The sequence below is a fragment of the Leucoraja erinacea genome, chromosome 43, assembly GCF_028641065.1.
Source record: "Leucoraja erinacea ecotype New England chromosome 43, Leri_hhj_1, whole genome shotgun sequence".
Taxonomy (NCBI): domain Eukaryota; kingdom Metazoa; phylum Chordata; class Chondrichthyes; order Rajiformes; family Rajidae; genus Leucoraja; species Leucoraja erinaceus.
This window is the reverse complement of record NC_073419.1, coordinates 1,591,577-1,608,039: the sequence shown is the minus strand read 5'-3', so window position 1 is coordinate 1,608,039 and position 16,463 is coordinate 1,591,577. Positions and strand designations below refer to the sequence as shown.

The 16,463-nt window shown below is 51.5% G+C and overlaps 2 protein-coding genes across 7 annotated transcripts in view; one reads left to right on the top strand and one right to left on the bottom strand.

The window, feature by feature from the left end:
* Positions 1 to 5,817, top strand: part of LOC129714873 (transmembrane protein 241) — a 116,819-nt gene extending 111,002 nt beyond the window's left edge. For 2 of the 5 annotated variants that reach the window (XM_055664718.1, XM_055664717.1), the window contains exon 15: positions 1,924 to 5,812. In XM_055664718.1, coding sequence (XP_055520693.1) covers positions 1,924 to 1,996 — 73 coding nt within the window. In that variant the 3' untranslated portion in view covers positions 1,997 to 5,812. Of the gene's footprint in view, positions 1 to 1,923 lie in introns of all 5 variants that reach the window. The other 3 variants (XM_055664720.1, XM_055664716.1, XM_055664715.1) reach the window with 3 other exon arrangements.
* cables1 (Cdk5 and Abl enzyme substrate 1) overlaps positions 1 to 16,463 on the bottom strand; it is a 234,206-nt gene that overhangs the window by 99,484 nt on the left and 118,259 nt on the right. The gene's annotated exons all lie outside the window — the stretch shown is intronic.

Sequence of the window (16,463 nt, the reverse complement as noted above, 5' to 3'; positions counted from 1 at the left end):
TGTACAATTGATGGAGGTTTGTACAATTGATGGAGTTTGTACAATTGATGGATGTTTTGTACAATTGATGGAGTTTGTACAATTGATGGAGTTTGTATAATTGATGGAGTTTGTACAATTGATGGAGTTTGTATAATTGATGGAGTTTGTATAATTGATGGAGTTTGTATAATTGATGGAGTTTGTACAATTGATGGTTTGTACAATTGATGGTTTGTATAATTGATGGAGTTTGTACAATTGATGGAGTTTGTACAATTGATGGAGTTTGTACAATTGATGGAGTTTGTACAATTGATGGAGTTTGTACAATTGATGGTTTGTATAATTGATGGTTTGTATAATTGATAGTTTGTATAATTGATGGAGTTTGTACAATTGATGGAGTTTGTATAATTGATAATTGATGGAGTTTGTACAATTGATGGAGTTTGTATAATTGATGGAGTTTGTATAATTGATGGAGTTTGTATAATTGATGGAGTTTGTATAATTGATGGAGTTTGTATAATTGATGGAGTTTGTATAATTGATGGAGTTTGTATAATTGATGGAGTTTGTATAATTGATGGAGTTTGTATAATTGATGGAGTTTGTGTAATTGATGGAGTTTGTACAATTGATGGAGTTTGTGTAATTGATGGAGTTTGTACAATTGATGGAGTTTGTACAATTGATGGAGTTTGTGTAATTGATGGAGTTTGTACAATTGATGGAGTTTGTATAATTGATGGAGTTTGTACAATTGATGGTTTGTATAATTGATGGAGTTTGTATAATTGATGGAGTTTGTACAATTGATGGTTTGTACAATTGATGGAGTTTGTACAATTGATGGTTTGTATAATTGATGGAATTGATGTACAATTGATGGAGTTTGTACAATTGATGGAGTTTGTATAATTGATGGTTTGTATAATTGATGGTTTGTATAATTGATTTGTATAATTGATGGAGTTTGTATAATTGATGGAGTTTGTATAATTGATGGAGTTTGTATAATTGATGGAGTTTGTACAATTGATGGAGTTTGTATAATTGATGGAGTTTGTATAATTGATGGAGTTTGTATAATTGATGGAGTTTGTATAATTGATGGAGTTTGTACAATTGATGGAGTTTGTATAATTGATGGAGTTTGTATAATTGATGGAGTTTGTACAATTGATGGAGTTTGTATAATTGATGGAGTTTGTATAATTGATGGAGTTTGTACAATTGATGGAGTTTGTACAATTGATGGAGTTTGTACAATTGATGGAGTTTGTACAATTGATGGAGTTTGTACAATTGATGGAGTTTGTACAATTGATGGAGTTTGTACAATTGATGGAGTTTGTATAATTGATGGAGTTTGTACAATTGATGGAGTTTGTACAATTGATGGAGTTTGTACAATTGATGGAGTTTGTACAATTGATGGAGTTTGTACAATTGATGGAGTTTGTACAATTGATGGAGTTTGTACAATTGATGGAGTTTGTACAATTGATGGAGTTTGTACAATTGATGGAGTTTGTATAATTGATGGAGTTTGTATAATTGATGGTTTGTATAATTGATGGAGTTTGTACAATTGATGGAGTTTGTACAATTGATGGAGTTTGTATAATTGATGGAGTTTGTATAATTGATGGAGTTTGTATAATTGATGGAGTTTGTATAATTGATGGTTTGTATAATTGATGGAGTTTGTATAATTGATGGAGTTTGTACAATTGATGGAGTTTGTACAATTGATGGAGTTTGTACAATTGATGGAGTTTGTACAATTGATGGAGTTTGTACAATTGATGGAGTTTGTACAATTGATGGAGTTTGTATAATTGATGGATAATTTGTATTGATGGAGTTTGTACAATTGATGGAGTTTGTACAATTGATGGAGTTTGTATTGATGGAGTTTCTTTGCTCTCTCCTTAGTCTCATGTTGGGTGTGTTTGGAGAAGCCCTTCTTGTCTATACCTCAGTGAGTGAACCACAAGCAAACGGATGAAGACCTCCCCAGGATATTTGCCAAATGGCTTCTCATCTGGAAGTATTTTCCTCACTCATCGCCAATCGTGACAGGAACAGGAAACAGTGGCGCAGGTGACAATCTTCAGCGGGAAGGTGTGTTCCTCCTTCCCACGTGTACAAACGGACAATTAACTGGTGCAAAATCACATGGATTACGATTTTGCTTCACGTTCTTTGGGCACCAGGACTTTTGACTTTGTTTCGTATGGAAGCTAGACTAGGGCCTGCAGCCCACAATGTCTGTGCCAAACATGACACTAAGACCAACTCAAACCTGCCTACAGGTGATCCATGTCCCTCCATTCGCAGCAGATCCGTGCAAGAAAACACAGAGAGGAAGACTGCAGAGTTGTGCTTCTGACGGCAATCTGGTGTGAGCTACTTTGAGCTTTACCGCCTCATGCTGGGGACTGGATTGCTGCAATCAATGAAATGAAGGGCTCACCTCTGGGTGCCCAGTCCTAAGGTCATAACTGATAGCAGCAGAATTAGGCCATTTGGCCCATTAAGCCTATTCCACCATTCAATCATGGCTGAATTATCTCTCCCTCAGAACCCCATTGGACAATAGATAATAGGTGCAGGAGTAGGCCATTCGGCCCTTCGAGCCAGCACCGCCATTCAATGCAATCATGGCTGATCATCCCCAATCAGTACCCCGTTCCTGCCTTATCCCCATATCCCCTGACTCCGCTATCTTTAAGAGCCCTATCTAGCTCTCTCTTGAAAGTATCCAGAGAACCTGCCTCCACCGCCCTCTGAGGCAGAGAATTCCACAGACTCACAACTCTCTGTGCGAAAAAGTGTTTCCTCTTCTCTGTTCTAAATGGCTTACCCCTTATTCTTAAATGTTCCTGTCTCCTTTCTCCTGTCTTCACCCCATGACCTCTGACACCCGTACTAATCAAGAATCTATCTATCTCCGCCTAAAAAAATATCCATTAACTTGTGGCCTCCACAGCCTCTGTGGCAAAGAATTCCACAGATTCACCACCCTCTGATTAAAGAAATTCCTCCTCATCTGCTTCCTTTAATTCTGAGGCTGTGACCTCTAGTCCTAGACTCCCCCGCTAGTGGAAACATCCTCTCCACGTCCACTCTATCCAGGCCTTGCACTATTCTAGTGAATATTTCACATTTAATATTTTTACTCTTCAGTCTGGCCACAGGGCCCCGGAGAAAAAGAATATCCTGAACAATGGAGAAGAACCAACAGAGATCATGGAAACAGATTGTGTATTTTTCCCCAGATTATAAAGGTGAACATGGTTTTTAATCGACTGTAATGAGGACATCTTGTTGATGCAGGAGCAGAGATGTTGGCACGCAGTTGTCGTTCAATGAAATGTATGGTTTTAAATTTCAGATGCTTCATGACGTATAAAATATTAACCTGCTTTTCCCACATAACTGTCTGCCAGCCAAGTTTAGTTCATGCATTTCTCATCAATACTGGGGGTTTTTTCAGTGAACAGGTGACATGTGATTTTCATAAATATTGGAACAGTTAAATAACACGAAGGTGGACACACAAAATTGGAGTAACTCAGCGGGACAGGCAGCATCTCTGGAGAGAAAGAATGGGTGATGTTTCGGGTCGAGACCCTTCTTCACACCCGGGTCTCATAGAAACATAGACAATAGGTGCAGGAGTAGGCCATTCGGCCCTTCGAGTCTGCACCGCTATTCAATATGATCATGGCTGATCATCCAACTGTCTCGACCCAGGCAGTGAAGAAAGCGAATGGCATGTGGCCTTTATAACAAGAGGAGCTGAGTAGAGGAGCAAAGAGGTCCTTGTGCAGTTGTGCAGGGTCCTAGTGAGACCACATCTGGAGTATTGTGTGCAGTTTTGGTCCCCTAATTTGAGGAAGGACATTCTTGCTATTGAGGGAGTGCAGCGTAGGTTTACAAGGTTAATTCCCGGGATGGCGGGACTGTCATATGCTGAGAGAATGGAGCGGCTGGGCTTGTATACTCGGGAGTTTAGGATGAGAGTGGATCTTATTGAAACATATAAGATTATTAAGGGTTTGGACACGCTAGAGGCAGGAAACAGGTTCCTGATGTTGGGGGAGTCCAGAACCAGGGGCCACAGTTTAAGAATAAGTGGTAAGCCATTTAGAACGGAGACGAGGAAACAGTTTTTCTCACAGAGAGTTGTGAGTCTGTAAAATTCTCTGCCTCAAAGGGCAGTGGAGGCAGGTTCTCTGGATACTTTCAAGAGAGAGCTAGATAGGACAGGGGATATGTCCGGAGATGCTGCCTGACCCGCTGAGTTACTCCGGACAGTCAGGGGATATGGGGAGAAGGCAGGAACGGGGTACTGATTGGGGATGATCAGCCATGATCACATTGAATGGCGGTGCTGGCTCAAAGGGCCGAATGGCCGACTCCTGCACCTATTGTCTATTGAAATGTCACCTATTCCTTCTCTCCAGAGATGCTGCCTGTCCTGCTGAGTTACTCCAGCATTTTGTGTCCAGCATCTGCAGTTCTTTCCTACAAGTTAAATAACATGAGTAGGAAAGAACTGCAAATGCTGGTTTATTCCGAAGATAGACACAGAGTGCTGGAGTAACTCAGCGGGTCAGGCAGCATCTGTGGAGAACATGGATAGGTGACGTTTCACAGAGTGCTGGAGTAACTCAGCGGGTCAGGCAGCAACTGTGGAGAACATGGATAGGTGGCGTTTCACAGAGTGCTGGAGTAACTCAGCGGGTCAGGCAGCATCTGTGGAGAACATGGATAGGTGACGTTTCACAGAGTGCTGGAGTAACTCAGCGGGTCAGGCAGCATCTGTGGAGAACATGGATAGGTGACGTTTCACAGAGTGCTGGAGTAACTCAGCGGGTCAGGCAGCATCTGTGGAGAACATGGATAGGTGACGTTTCACAGAGTGCTGGAGTAACTCAGCGGGTCAGGCAGCATCTGTGGAGAACATGGATAGGTGACGTTTCACAGAGTGCTGGAGTAACTCAGCGGGTGAGGCAGCATCTGTGGAGAACATGGATAGGTGACGTTTCACAGAGTGCTGGAGTAACTCAGCGGGTCAGGCAGCATCTGTGGAGAACATGGATAGGTGGCGTTTCACAGAGTGCTGGAGTAACTCAGCGGGTCAGGCAGCATCTGTGGAGAACATGGATAGGTGGCGTTTCACAGAGTGCTGGAGTAACTCAGCGGGTAAGGCAGCATCTCCGGACAAAACCCTTCTTCAGACTGCCGATTCAGCGCAGAGGTAGAATTGCTGCCTCACAGCGCCAGAGACCCGTACTCGATCCTGACCAAGGGTGCCGTTTCCACTGAGTTTGCATGTTCTCCCTGTGACCTGCGTGGGTTTTCTCCAGGATCTCTGGTTTCCTCCCACACACCAAAGACGACCAGGTTTGTAAGTCATACTCATAGAGTGATACTGTGTGGAAACAGGCCCTTCAGCGCAACTCGCCCACACCGGCCAACGTGTCCCAGCTACACTAGTCCCACCTGCCTGCGCTTGGCAATATCCCTCCAAACCTGTCCTATCCATGTCCCTGTCTAACTGTTTCTTAAACGTTGGGATAGTCCCAGCCTCCACTACCTCCTCTGGCAGCTTGTTCCATGCACCCACCACCCTCTGTGTGAAAAAGTTACCTCTTGGATTCCTATTAAATCTTTTCCCCTTCACCATGAACCTATGTCCTCTGGGCCTCGATTCTCTTACTCTGGGCAAGAGACTCTGTGCATCTACCCGATCTATTCCTCTCATGATTTTGTATTCCTCTATAAGATCTCCCCTCATCCTCCTGCGCTCCATGGAAAAGAGTCCCAGCCTACCCAACCTCTCCCTGTAGCTCACACACTCTAGTCCTGGCAACATCCTCATAAAACATCCTCGAGAAGTCCCACTCTCTCTCTAGTTACCCTTTCCCCTGTTGTATTTATAAAATCTTTTGGGATTGTCCTTAATGCTACCCGCCAGAGCTATCTCCTGGCCCCGTTGCAGGTGAGGCAGCATCTATGGAGCGAAGGAATAGGTGACGTTTCGGGTCGAGATCCTTCTTCAGACGGATTTGGGGGTGGGAGGAGGGGGCAGGAAGAAGAAAGGAAGATGCGGAGACAGTGGGCTGTGGGGGAGCTGGGAAGGGGAGGGGAAGGAGGGAGAAAGCAGGGACTACCTGAAATTGGAGAAGTCAATGTTCATACTGTTGGGGTATAAACTACCCAAGCAAAATATGAGGGGCTGCTCCTCCAATTTGCAGACTCTGGCCATGGAGGAGGCCCAGGACAGAAAGGTCAGATTCGGAATGGGAGGGGGAGTTGAAGTGCTGAGCCACCGGGAGATCAGGTTGGTTAATGCGAACTGAGCGGAGGTGTTGGGCGAAACGATCGCCAAGCCTACGCTTGGTCTCACCGATGTAGAGCAGTTGACATCTAGAGCAGCGGATGCAATAGATGAGGTTGGAGGAGGTGCAGGTGAACCTCTGCCTCACCTGGAAAGACTGCTTGGGCCCTTGGATGGAGTCGAGGGGGGGAGGTAAAGTGACAAGTGTAGCATTTCCTGCTTTTGCAAGGGAAAGTGCCAGGGGAGGGGGTGGTTTGGGTGGGAAGGGACGAATTGACCAGGGAGTTACAGAGGGAGCCGTCTATGTGGAAACGCGAAAGGGGAGCAGATTGGAAGATGTGGCCAGTGGTGGGATCCCGTTGGAGGTGGCAAAAATGTTGGGGGATTTTCTGTTGTATGTGATGGCTGGTAGGGTGGAAGGTGAGGACAAGGGGAACTCTGTCCTTGTTACAAGTGGGGGGGATGGGGAGTGAGAGAAACTCCTCCAGGGATGCACTTGATCCCAGCTACCTATACTTGTCCCATGCATCCCAATCAGTACCCCGCTCCTGCCTTCTCCCCATATCCCCTGACCGCTACCTTTAAGAGCCCTATCTAGCTCTCCCTTGAAAGTATCCAGAGAGCCGGCCTCCACCGCCCTCTGAGGCAGAGAATTCCACAGACTCACAACTCTCTGTGAGAAAAAAGTGTTTCCTCATCTCCGTTCAAAATGGCTTACTCCTTATTCTTAAACTGTGGCCCCTGGTTCTGGACTCCACCAACATCGGGAACATGTTTCCTGCCTCTAGCATGTCCAAACCCTTAATAATCTTATATGTTTCAATAAGATCCCTTCTCATCCTTCTAAACTCCAGAGTATACAAGCCCATCCTTGTGAAGACATCCTTGTCTGTCACGTGAACAATTAATTGCCAGTGGCCATGTATGTTCAAAGTTTAACTCTTGTACTTTCTTTCACCTCAGTTAAGCCTATCTCCTCTCTCTGAGATTTCATAATCATTTCTGACTGAACGCATTGCCTTGATTAGATAAGGAAGCACATAGAGGAGAAAGTGTTGGTGTTATCAAAGGAAAAGCAGAGCGTGCTGAAGCTGAATTTAGATTAGTTTCTTGCCATAAACACCAGGGCGCAATGAAACTCCTCAGTCGGCAAGAAGCTTAAGGGCCTGTCCCACTTTCCCGAGTTACTCACAAATTCTCCCCGGAGAACTCGGAGAATTACGGTAATAGCCATTCGTAGGTACTCTGGGCTATTTTTTTTAACTCGTGGACATTTTTCAACATGTTGAAAAAACGTCCCGACTTACCTGATGCCCTGAGTTCCTACAGCTGGCATTACGAGCCGCTACAAAACATCTATGGACTCCTACGAGCTCGCTACCGACATTCCCCGACATTCCCCGAGTTCGAATCAAGGGGAAAACTCGTGAGAGTTCCTGAGTAACTCGGGAAAGTGGGACAGGGAAAATGATCGCTTGTCGGCGCGGACTCGGTGGACCGAAGGGCCTGTTTCTGCGTCGAATCTCTAAACTAAAGTTAGCAAAAAAATACCGTAGTATTGTGTGCAGTTTTGGTCCCCTAATTCGAGGAAGGACATTCTTGCTATTGAAGGAGTGCAGCGTAGGTTTACAAGGTTAATTCCCGGGATGGCGGGACTGTCATATGCTGAGAGAATGGAGCGGCTGGGCTTGTAGACTCCGGAGTTTAGAAGGATGAGAGGAGATCTCATTGAAACATATAAGATTGTTAAGGGTATGGACACACTAGAGGCAGGAAACATGTTCCCGATGTTGTGGGAGTCCAGAACCAGGGGCCACAGATTAAGAATAAGAGGTAAGCCATTTAGAACGGAGACGAGGAAACACTTTTTCTCACAGAGAGTGGTGAGTCTGTGGAATTCTCTGCCTCGGAGGGCGGTGGAGGCAGGTTCTCTGGATACTTTCAAGAGAGAGCTAGATAGGGCTCTTAAAGATAGCGGAGTCAGGGAATATGGAGAGAAGGCAGGAACGGGGTATTGATTGGGGATGATCAGCCATGATAACATTGAATGGCAGTGCTGGCTCGAAGGGCCGCATGGCCTACTCCTGCACCTATTGTCTATTGTCTATTATTAATAAAATGTTGTGCAAGCAAGCGATAATGCATGGAAATATATTTCCCATTAAAATCAGTCGCCCCCTCTCAATGGTTGCACAGCGAAATATATATTCCGCTCCCTGGAGGGAAACGCAAGGCTGTAGAATCAGATCAAAGCTCACCTTCAAATTGAGCTACAACTATGACAGCCAAGCCGAAGGTACCAACACCCTCGCACTAATTGCACAGATATTAGAAATAACTCCTTCTCCAAGAAGATTCATTCATATTCACAGCAAGCAAGAGGCTTCATTCAAATTCCAACAAGGTTTTGAGGAAAATTGCCGTGAAATTGTCCTTCATTATGCTGGCAGCATCATCAAGGACCAGTCGCACCCCGGCCACTCCCTCTTCTCACCTCCCCCATCGGGCAAAAGGTACAGAACTGTGAAAACGCACACACCTCCAGATCCAGGGACAGTTTCTTCCCAGGTAGACAAAAAAGCTGGAGAAACTCAGCGGGTGAGGCAGCATCTATGGAGCGAAGGAATCATGGATTATGGGGAGAAGGCAGGAGAATGAGGTTAGGAGGGAGAGATATATCAGCCATGATTGAATGGCGGAGTAGACTTGATGGGCTGAACAGTGGCGCAGCGGGTAGGGCTACTGCCTCACAGCAACAGAGACCCTCGTTCGACCCTCACTACTGGTGCTGTCTGTTCAGAGTTTATACGTTCATATCTTGTTGAAACAAAGAACTGCAGGCCCTGGTTCATAAGAATGATAGACACAAAGTGCTGGAGTAACTCAGCATCTCAGGATAGGTGACGTTTGTGGAGTAACTCAGCGGGTCAGGCAGCACGTTAGATCACGTTTCAGAGTGCTGGAGTAACTCAGCGGGTCAGGCAGCATCTGTGGAGAACATGGATAGGTGACGTTTCACAGAGTGCTGGAGTAACTCAGCGGGTCAGGCAGCATCTGTGGAGAACATGGATAGGTGACGTTTTGGAGTAACTCAGCGGGTCATGCAGCATCTGTGGAGAACATGGATAGGTGACGTTTTGGACTGTGATCCTTCTTCAGTTTGATTGTGGGGATGGGGGGGGGGGGTGGGCAGAAAGCTGGAGGAGAGGAGAGTTCACCCTTCAGCCTCCTGTATTTAGTTTTCTGCGCTCCAAGGAATAATGTCCGAACGTGCCCAACCTCTCCCTGTAGCTCAGGCCCTCGAGTCCTGGCAACACCCTCGTAAATCTTCTCTGCATTCTTTGGGTAGGTGATGTCTTGGGCCGGGACCATTCTTGAAAAGCAGGGGAGAATGGGGTTAGGAGAGAGAAATAGATCAGCCATGATTGAATGGCAGAGTAGACTTGATGGGTCAAATGGCCTAAATCTACTCCTATCACTTGACCTGATGAACTTAACCACCCACCTCCCCCCCCCCCCCCCCCCCCCCCCCACCCCTCCCTCCTCCCTCTCTAACCAATATCTCCTCCCTCTCATAATATAGTATATTAGTTTAGCCTTCAGGCTATTAAATTCTCTGCCTCAGAGGGCGGTGGAGGCTGGTTCTCTGGATACTTTCAAGAGAGAGCTAGATAGGGCTCTTAAAGATGGCGGAGTCAGGGGGATATGGGGAGAAGGCAGGAACGGGGTACTGATTGGGGATGATCAGCCATGATCACATTGAATGGCGGTGCTGGCTCGAAGGGCCAAATGGCCTACTCCTGCACCTATTGTCTATTGTCTGTTATCAAAGGGCGGATGAGCTCCTAGCGAGCCGACGGCCATCCACACGTCAGTAGAAGTTACGATCACTGCCGTACACGGCATTGCAAGGAACGATGATGAAGCACACACACACCAAAATCCTAGACTTCCAGCGGCGGAAGACCGCAGGAACTGGAGGACAGAGATGTGTGGTGCATCCGTCACCGTTTCAGCGATGATGAATGCATGAATTTAAACATTGGGGAACAGACAAATACCACAACAGAGGAGATATAAGTGGCGCAAGGATGGGCAGATGAGGATTCTATTCCCTGGAGCGTAGGAGGATGAGGACCTGAAGAAGGGTCTCCACCCGAAACGTCACCCATTCCTTCTCTCCAGAGATGCTGCCCGTCCTGCTGAGTTACTCCAGCGTTTTGTGTCTACCTCCGGAGATCTTATAGAGGTGTGCAAAATCATGAGAGGAATAAATCGGGTAGACGCACAGAGCCTCTTGCCCAGAGTAGGGGAATCGAGGACCAGAGGACATAGGTTCAAGGCGAAGGGGGCAAGAGGTAGCAGGAGCCTGACGGATAACTATTCCACACAATGAGTGATTGGTGTATGGATCGAGCTGCTGGCGGAAGTAGTTGAGGCTGGGACTATCCCAACGTTTAAGAAGCATTTGGACAGGTACATGGTAGGACAGAAGATGCTGGAGTAACTCAGTGGGACAGGCAGCATCATTGGAGAGAAGGAATGGGTGACGTTTCAGGTCGAGACCCTTCTTCAGACCATTGGTTTTGGTTTAAACCAGCATCTGCAGTTCATTACTGCACACGGATAGGACAGGTGTAGGGGAATAAGGGCAGGTGGGAATAGTGCAGATGGGGCATGTTGGGCGGTGTGGGCAAGTAGGGCCGAAGGGCCTTTATCCGTGCTGCAAGACTCTTTTAGGATCTGCAGATGCTGGAACCTTGAGCAAAACACAAAGTGTTGGAGTAATTCAGCGGGTCGGGCAGCATCTGTGGAGACAAGGCTTTGAGGAGAGTGGAGCGGGGTGGAGCAGTTAGATGGAGACACAAAGATGTGCAGGACACTTTGGCTCAGCGGTAGTACTCGTGTGTCTTGGATTCAAGTCCCTCTCACGTGAAGAGAGGTCATAATTCCATATGACATTCTACATCGTAAATTGCTGTCAGAGTCGTACAGCATGGAAACAGGCCTTTCAGCCCATCTTGTCCACACCACATAAGGTGCCCCATCTAAGCTATTCATTTTGCGGCACTTGGCCCATATGCCTCTAAACCTCTCCTATCCATGTACCTGTCCAAATGTCTATTACATGATGTGTTACTCCATACCTAGAATGCAATACTATCAGAGATCCCATCATTTACCAGCACCAACGGTTAAAGCATAAGGGGGAGGCCATTTAGGACTGAGATCTGGAAGGCATCTTTCAAGGGTCTTCATGAGTACAGAGGTCAGTGCGACAGGCATGTAGTCATTAAGACCAGTAATAGAAACATAGAAACATAGAAATTAGGTGCAGGAGTAGGCCATTCGGCCCTTCGAGCCTGCACCGCCATTTAATATGATCATGGCTGATCATCCAACTCAGTATCCCGTACCTGCCTTCTCTCCATACCCTCTGATCCCCTTGGCCACAAGGGCCACATCTAACTCCCTCTTAAATACAGCCAATGAACCGGCCTCAACTACCCTCTGTGGCAGAGAGTTCCAGAGATTCACCACTCTCTGTGTGAAAAAAGTTCTCCTCATCTCGGTTTTAAAGGATTTCCCCCTTATCCTTAAGCTGTGACCCCTTGTCCTGGACTTCCCCAACATCGGGAACAATCTTCCTGCATCTAGCCTGTCCAACCCCTTAAGAATTTTGTAAGTTTCTATAAGATCCCCTCTCAATCTCCTAAATTCTAGAGAGTATAAACCAAGTCTATCCAGTCTTTCTTCATAAGACAGTCCTGACATCCCAGGAATCAGTCTGGTGAACCTTCTCTGCACTCCCTCTATGGCAATAATGTCCTTCCTCAGATTTGGAGACCAAAAACTGCACGCAATACTCCAGGTGTGGTCTCACCAAGGCCCTATACAACTGCAGTAGAACCTCCCTGCTCCTATACTCAAATCCTTTTGCTATGAAAGCTAACATACCATTCGCTTTCTTTACTGCCTGCTGCACCTGCATGCCTACCTTCAATGACTGGTGTACCATGACACCCAGGTCTCGCTGCATCTCCCCCTTTCCCATGCGGCCACCGTTTAGATAATAATCTGCTTTCCCGTTTTTGCCACCAAAATGGATAACCTCACATTTATCCACATTAAACTGCATCTGCCAAACATTTGCCCACTCACCCAGCCTATCCAAGTCACCTTGCAGTCTCCTAGCATCCTCCTCACAGCTAACACTGCCCCCCAGCTTAGTGTCATCCGCAAACTTGGAGATATTGCCTTCAATTCCCTCATCCAGATCATTAATATATATTGTAAATAGCTGGGGTCCCAGTACTGAGCCTTGCGGTACCCCACTAGTCACTGCCTGCCATTGTGAAAAGGACCCGTTTACTCCTACTCTTTGCTTCCTGTCTGCCAGCCAGTTCTCTATCCACATCAATACTGAATCCTTGCCTTTTTGAGTACAGGGACAATAGTGGAAACTTTGATGCAGGCAGGGACAGTACAGGTTTACAGGGACTGGTTGAACATGTCTATGTAGACCGGTGCCAGTTGTTCGGCACAGAGCTTGAGAGTAGTGGGGGAAACATCGTCCGGTCCTGGAGATTTCTGGCAGGAGAATGGGGCTGAGAGGGAGAGATAGATCAGCCATGATTGAATGGCAGAGTAGGGTGGATGCTGCTGATTCTGCTGCTATGACTTATGAACTTATAGAAACATAGACAATAGGTGCAGGAGTAGGCCATTCGGCCCGTCGAGCCAGCACTGCCATTCAATATGAACATGGATGATCATCCAGAATTAGTACCCCGTTCCTGCTTTCTCCCCATATCCCTTGATTCCGTTAGCCCTAAGAGCTAAATCTAACTCTCTCTTGAAAACATCCAGTGAATTGGCCTCCACTGCTTTCTGTGGCAGAGAATTCCACAGATTCACAACTCTCTGGGTGAAAAGGGTTTTCCTCAACTCAGTTTTAAATGGCCTCCCCTTTATTCTTAGACTGTGGCCCCTGGTTCTGGACTCGCCCAACATCGGGAACATTTTTCCTGCATCTGCCATGTCCAGTCCTTTTATAAGGGGCTTTTATAAGGGCTCGTTTCTCTTTCTCCTGACTCTCAGTCTGAAGAAGGGTCTCGACACAAAACGTCACCCTTTTTAGATAGATTTTTTAGATTAATTAGGTAGCCTTTATTGTCATTCAGACTGAAGTCTGAACGAAATTGCAGCAGTCATACATATAATACAATAAAAACAACAATAAACACATATTAACATCCACCGCAGTGAGACCACCCAGCATCTCCTCACTGTGATGGAGGCAAAAGTCTTAGGTCTGCAGTCTCTTCCCTCCTCTTCTCCCTCTGCGCTGAGGCGATACCCCCTCCCCCCGGGCGATGTTATAACAGTCCCGCGGCTCAAACACCGCGGCCCGGGGTGGTTGAAGCTGCCGCCCACCAGTCCTGTAGACGCAGCCGCTGGCCCGCGGCCGAACCCCGGACTCAGGCCACCACCGCCAGAACACCGTCCCAGCCACCCTCACGTGAGTACTGTACCGTCTTCAGCCTCGGGCTGGGCCGCCCCGACATGGGCGTTGCTTCTCCCCCGGACCGGGCCGCCCCGACTTGGGCGCCGAACCTCCCCCGGACCGGGCCGCCCCGACTTGGGCGTCGCTTCTCCCCCCGGACCGGACCGCCCCGACTTGGGCGCCGCTTCTCTCCCCCCGGACCGGGCCGCCCCGACTTGGGCGTCGCTTCTCCCCCGGACCGGGCCGCCCCGACTTGGGCGCCGAACCTCCCCCGGACCGGGCCGCCCCGACTTGGGCGTCGCTTCTCCCCCAGGACCGGGCCGCCCCGACTTGGGCGTTGCTTCTCCCCCGGACCGGGCCGCCCCGACTTGGGCGTCGCTTCTCCCCCGGACCGGGCCGCCCTGACTTGGGCGCTTCTCCCCCGGACCGGGCTGCCCCGACTTGGGCGCCGAACCTCCCCCGGACCGGGCCGCCCCGACTTGGGCGCCGAACCTCCCCCGGACCGGGCCGCCCCGACTTGGGCGTCGCTTCTCCCCCCCCGGACCGGGCCGGGCCGCCCCGACTTGGGCGTCGCTTTCTCCCCCGGATCGGACCACCCCGACTTGGGCGTCGCTTTCTCCCCCGGACCGGGCCGCCCCGACTTGGGCGTCGCTTTCTCTCCCCCGGATCGGGCCGCCCCGACTTGGGCGTCGCTTTCTCCCCCCGGACCGGGCGCGCCCCGACATGGGGCGCCGAACCTCCCCCCGGACCGGACCCGCCCCGACTTGGGCGTCGCTTTCTCCCCCGGACCGGGCCGCCCCGACTTGGGCGTCGCTTCTCCCCCGGACCGGGCTGCCCCGACTTGGGCGTCGCTTCTCCCCCCAGACCGGGCCGCCCCGACTTGGGCGTCGCTTCTCCCCCGGACCGGGCCGCCCCGACTTGGGCGCCGCTTCTCCCCCCCGGATCGGGCCGCCCCGACTTGGGCGCCGAACCTCCCCCGGACCGGGCCGCCCCCGACTTGGGCGCCGAACCTCCCCCGGACCGGACCGCCCCGACTTGGGCGCCGAACCTCCCCCGGACCGGGCCGCCCCGACTTGGTCACCCGCCCCGACTTGGGCGTCGCTTCTCCCCCCAGACCGGGCCGCCCCGACTTGGGCGTCGCTTCTCCCCCCGGACCGGGCCGCCCCGACATGGGCGTCGAACCTCCCCCGGGCCGGGCCGCCCCGACTTGGGCGCCGAACCTCCCCCGGACCAGGCCGCCCCGACTTGGGCGTCGCTTCTCCCCCCGGACCGGGCCGCCCCGACTTGGGCGCCGAACCTCCCCCCGGACCGGGCCGCCCCGACTTGGGCGCCCGAACCTCCCCCGGACCGGACCGCCGCCCCGACTTGGGCGTCGCTTTCCCTCCCCCGGACCGGGCCGCCCCGACTTGGGCGTCGCTTTCCCTCTCCCCCGGATCGGACCGCCCCGACTTGGGCGTCGCTTCTCCCCCCCGACCGGACCGCCCCGACATGGGCACCGAACCTCCCCCGGACCGGGCCACCCCGACTTGGGTGTCGCTTCTCCCCTGGACCGGGCCACCCCGACTTGGGCGTCGCTTCTCCCCCGGACCGGGCCGCCCCGACTTGGGCGTCGCTTCTCCCCCCGGACCGGGCCGCCCCGACTTGGGCGTCGCTTCTCCCCCGGACCGGACCGCCCCGACTTGGGCGCGCGCTTCTCCCCCCGGACCGGACCGCCCCGACTTGGGCGCCGAACCTCCCCCGGACCGGACCGCCCCGACTTGGGCGCCGAACCTCCCCGGGACCGGGCCGCCCCGACTTGGGCGCCGAACCTCCCCCGGACCGGGCCGCCCCGACTTGGGCGTCGCTTCTTCCCTGGGTTGGCCTGCCCCGACTTGGGCGCCGAACCTCTCCCGGACCGGGCCGCCCCGACTTGGGCGTCGCTTCTCCCCCGGACCGGGCCGCCCCGACTTGGGCGTCGCTTCTCCCCCCGGACCGGGCCGCCCCGACTTGGGCGCCGAACCTCCCCCGGACCGGGCCGCCCCGACATGGGCGTCGCTTCTCTCCCCCCGGACCGGGCCGGCCGCCCCGACTTGGGCGTCGCTTTCTCCCCCCCGATCGGACCACCCCGACTTGGGCGTCGCTTTCTCCCCCGGACCGGGCCGCCCCGACTTGGGCGTCGCTTTCCCTCCCCCCCGGATCGGGCCGCCCCGACTTGGGCATCGTTTCTCCCTCAGGACCGGGCCGCCCCGACATGGGCGCCGAACCCTCCCCCGGACCGGACCGCCCCGACTTGGGCGTCGCTTTCTCCCCCCGGACCGGGCCGCCCCGACTTGGGCGTCACTTCTCCCCCCCGACCGGGCCGCCCCGACTTGGGCGCCGAACCTCCCCCGGACCGGGCCGCCCCGACTTGGGCGTCGCTTCTCCCCCGGACCGGGCCACCCCCGACTTGGGCGTCACTTCTCCCCCCGGACCGGGCCGCCCCGACTTGGGCGCCGAACCTCCCCCGGACCAGGCCGCCCCAACATGGGTGCCGAACCTCCCCCCGGACCGGGCCGCCCCGACTTGGGCGCCGAACCTCCCCCGGACCGGGCCACCCCGACTTGGGCGCCGAACCTCCCCCGGACCGGGCCCCCCCGA